Genomic DNA, 2,898 nt, shown 5'->3' with positions numbered 1-2,898 from the left:
TGCTGCTTCCTCCTCCGCCTTCTGACTTTGGAGCTCCGTTTGGAGCTCTGCCTCCCCCCCCACCCCCACCCCCGCGGGTATCGCGGGTCCACCCCTTGTGGGTTTCTAACCACTGGCTCTCGATACACTTCCAGCGCACAGACTTGCACCTCGAAGACCAGTAAGAGCTTGAAGGGAGCTTTGACCCTCAAAAGCTTATCCTTTGAGCCAAGGTGTTCCTGGACTCAAATCTAATTGTTCTAGTGCAGACAAAGAGGGCCGCCCTCCCGAAACGAATCCCAACACAGTCGCAGTCAAGCAGCGAGCCCTCAGCTTGTGCGTTTGGCTCCCTCGGGATGGGGATTCCGTCTCCCTCCCCACCCAAGCGGCACTCACATTGCCTGGGAAACGGCGACCCCTCCAGCTTACCCAGGCTGATAATCCCTGGGTCACTGTCTCCTTCCCCGGCACACCCCGGGTCCTCGCCACGATCAATCTGGGGGAACAGGTCCGGTTTGGCAACGGCATAATCTGAGGACAGGACACAAAACAAGAGACCAGGGAATATCAAGGTTTGGAAAATGTGTCCGGCACCCCTCCAGACACCTGCCCAAGGGAGCTTGATAGAATGGAAACCCGGATGCTTTGGGTGAGGGGGAGAAGTCCTGAAATGTGAAGCTTTCTTTACAGGAGGAGGAGGAGGAGGAGGTGCAGGAAGAAGAGGGAAGAGGAAGGAGGGAAGAGGAGGGAGGGAAGAAGGGGGAGGAGGAAGAGATTGGGTTTATACCCCACCCTTCACTACCCGAAGGAGTCTCAGAGCGGCTTACAAACTCCTTTCCCTCCCCCTCCCCAAACAGACACCCTGTGCGGTAGGTGGGGCTGAGAGAGCTCTTTCGAGAACTGCTCTTGAGACAACAGCTCTGAGAGAACTTGTGACTGGACCAAGGTCACACCAGCAGCTGTGAGTGGACGAGTGGGGAATCAAACCCGGTTCTCCCAGATCAGAGTCTGCACACCTTAACCACTACACCAAACAAAAAAGCAAGTTCCTAGTCCCTGTGATTGCAGAGAGAAATCTGGCAACATCACTTGATGGTAGTTTGCAAGCTAGAGGAAGGCTGCAATTCGCTACAGTTCTCTCCTGCCCTCCCAGCCAGAAACACAGCCTGCGGGCACCTTTGGAATTCAGACACAGGGTGGTGGGCGCGACCACAAAACGGCTCCCGTAAGAGGCAGAGCCAACCACAAAACGTTAGGAAGAGAGGTCATGCCTCTCTCCAAGAGTAACTCCCCAACGTTTCAGGTTTAACAGGATCCCTTTTAAAATAAACGTATTGTTCAAAACCATTTTCTTGTATGCACCCGGTTTACCACCAGTCCCACAGTGACGATCCTTGTGCTGCGGTGGCAGCCGCCGCCAAAGCAGTTTTTAAAAAAAGCCTGCACAGCCAATCAAATCTCCAAAGACCAATCAGAAGCTCTGCTGGGGAAAAGCCCCGCCTGGCACCGGTTTTGGAAAAACCCTTGCCAGGCGCCAGGAAAGATCTCAGCAATCACCACGTTGGAACTAGAGACGGGAGCTCACTCCATCATGCGGCACACTCAGGTCTCGAACTGCTGAACTACCGACCTTCCACAGCTTGCAGTTCAGCGTCTTAACCACTTGAGCCACCGCAGCTCCTCAAAGAGCTTTACGCTCTAGTAATCAACACCTCCTGGTGGTCCCTGGCCCAAAAGACGTCCGTCTTGCCTCAGCCAGGCCCAGGGCTTTCTCTGTCCTGGCCTCCACCTGGTGGAACATGCTCTCCACCGAGATCAGGGCCCTGCGGGATCTTACTCAGTTCTGCGGGGCCTGCAAGACGGAGCTCTTCCGCCAACCTTTGGTTGAGGCAGCGGGCGTCCACACCTAGCTTAGAGGGAACACTGCCCCTGACATATATGCCCCCCCCCCATTTTATCTTAACTTTGTGAGGCCGGTTAGAGGGAGGGAACAGCTCAAGGCACCCAGTGAGACAAGTGGGGATTTGAACCCAGTGCACTCTAACCACCACCACCCAGTCGGGAGACAGCATTCACACAGACCTCTCCCCAACTTCCTGTTCCTCGCTGCTACGAATCTCTGCCGCTTCTCCTTCTCCACTGAAAATCAACCACAGATTCCAAGCGCATCGCACCGTCTCTCTGTGGCACTCCTTACCCCATGGCTCCAGAGCCCCTGACTGTTAGAAGCAGAATGCAGCATGCAAAAGCAGCGATGATACCAACCACACGTCACTTGTGGGCTCATGTTCGGCCTGTTCTTTGCCAGCTGCACTGGTCGTCAGTCGAGTACTGGATCTGCTTCAAGGTGTTGGTAATAACCTTCAAAGCCTTCTATGGCCTGGGACTAACATACCTAAGGGACCGCCTCTTCCCGTAGACGCCTCAAAGAGCTTTACACTCTAGTAATCAACACCTCCTGGTGGTCCCTGGCCCAAAAGATGTCTGTCTTGCCTTGACCGGGGCCGGGGCCTTTTCTGCACTGGCCCCTCGCGGGGTAGACGGGATACAAATACGAAACACAAATAAATAAATAATGCAATTACAGCCGGCACGGGGTAGCAGTTAAAGCGTCGGACTAGGATCCAGGAGGCTTATCTGCGGGGCCTGCAAGACGGAGCTCTTCCGCCAGCCTTTGGTTGAGGTAGCAGGCGTCCACACACACACACACCCCCGAAGTTGCTGTCTTGTACCTGCCGGCCATCCATCTATCAGAAACTGGCCATATCCATCTGCATTAAAGGGTTGGAACTTTCACCAGCAGCTATAACTACCAAGGGTCATTTCCTGCGGGAGCGCACAGGAGCGGAGCTCTGGCAGTAAGGAGCCCAGGGGGCGGGCACATGCAACAAGCCCCACCTCCTGCTCCCAGCAGCCCTC

General features: G+C 55.0%; 1 protein-coding gene across 1 annotated transcript in view; it reads right to left on the bottom strand.

The window, feature by feature from the left end:
- Positions 1-2,898, bottom strand: part of LOC107122839 — a 50,893-nt gene that overhangs the window by 7,340 nt on the left and 40,655 nt on the right. The window contains exon 10 of the mRNA XM_015425978.1: positions 409-510. Coding sequence (XP_015281464.1) covers positions 409-510 — 102 coding nt within the window. The remainder of the gene's footprint in view (positions 1-408; positions 511-2,898) is intronic.

The sequence above is a fragment of the Gekko japonicus genome, unplaced genomic scaffold, assembly GCF_001447785.1.
Source record: "Gekko japonicus isolate JY-2015 unplaced genomic scaffold, Gekko_japonicus_V1.1 scaffold3856, whole genome shotgun sequence".
Classification (NCBI taxonomy): domain Eukaryota; kingdom Metazoa; phylum Chordata; class Lepidosauria; order Squamata; family Gekkonidae; genus Gekko; species Gekko japonicus.
This window is presented reverse-complemented; position numbering and strand designations above follow the sequence as displayed.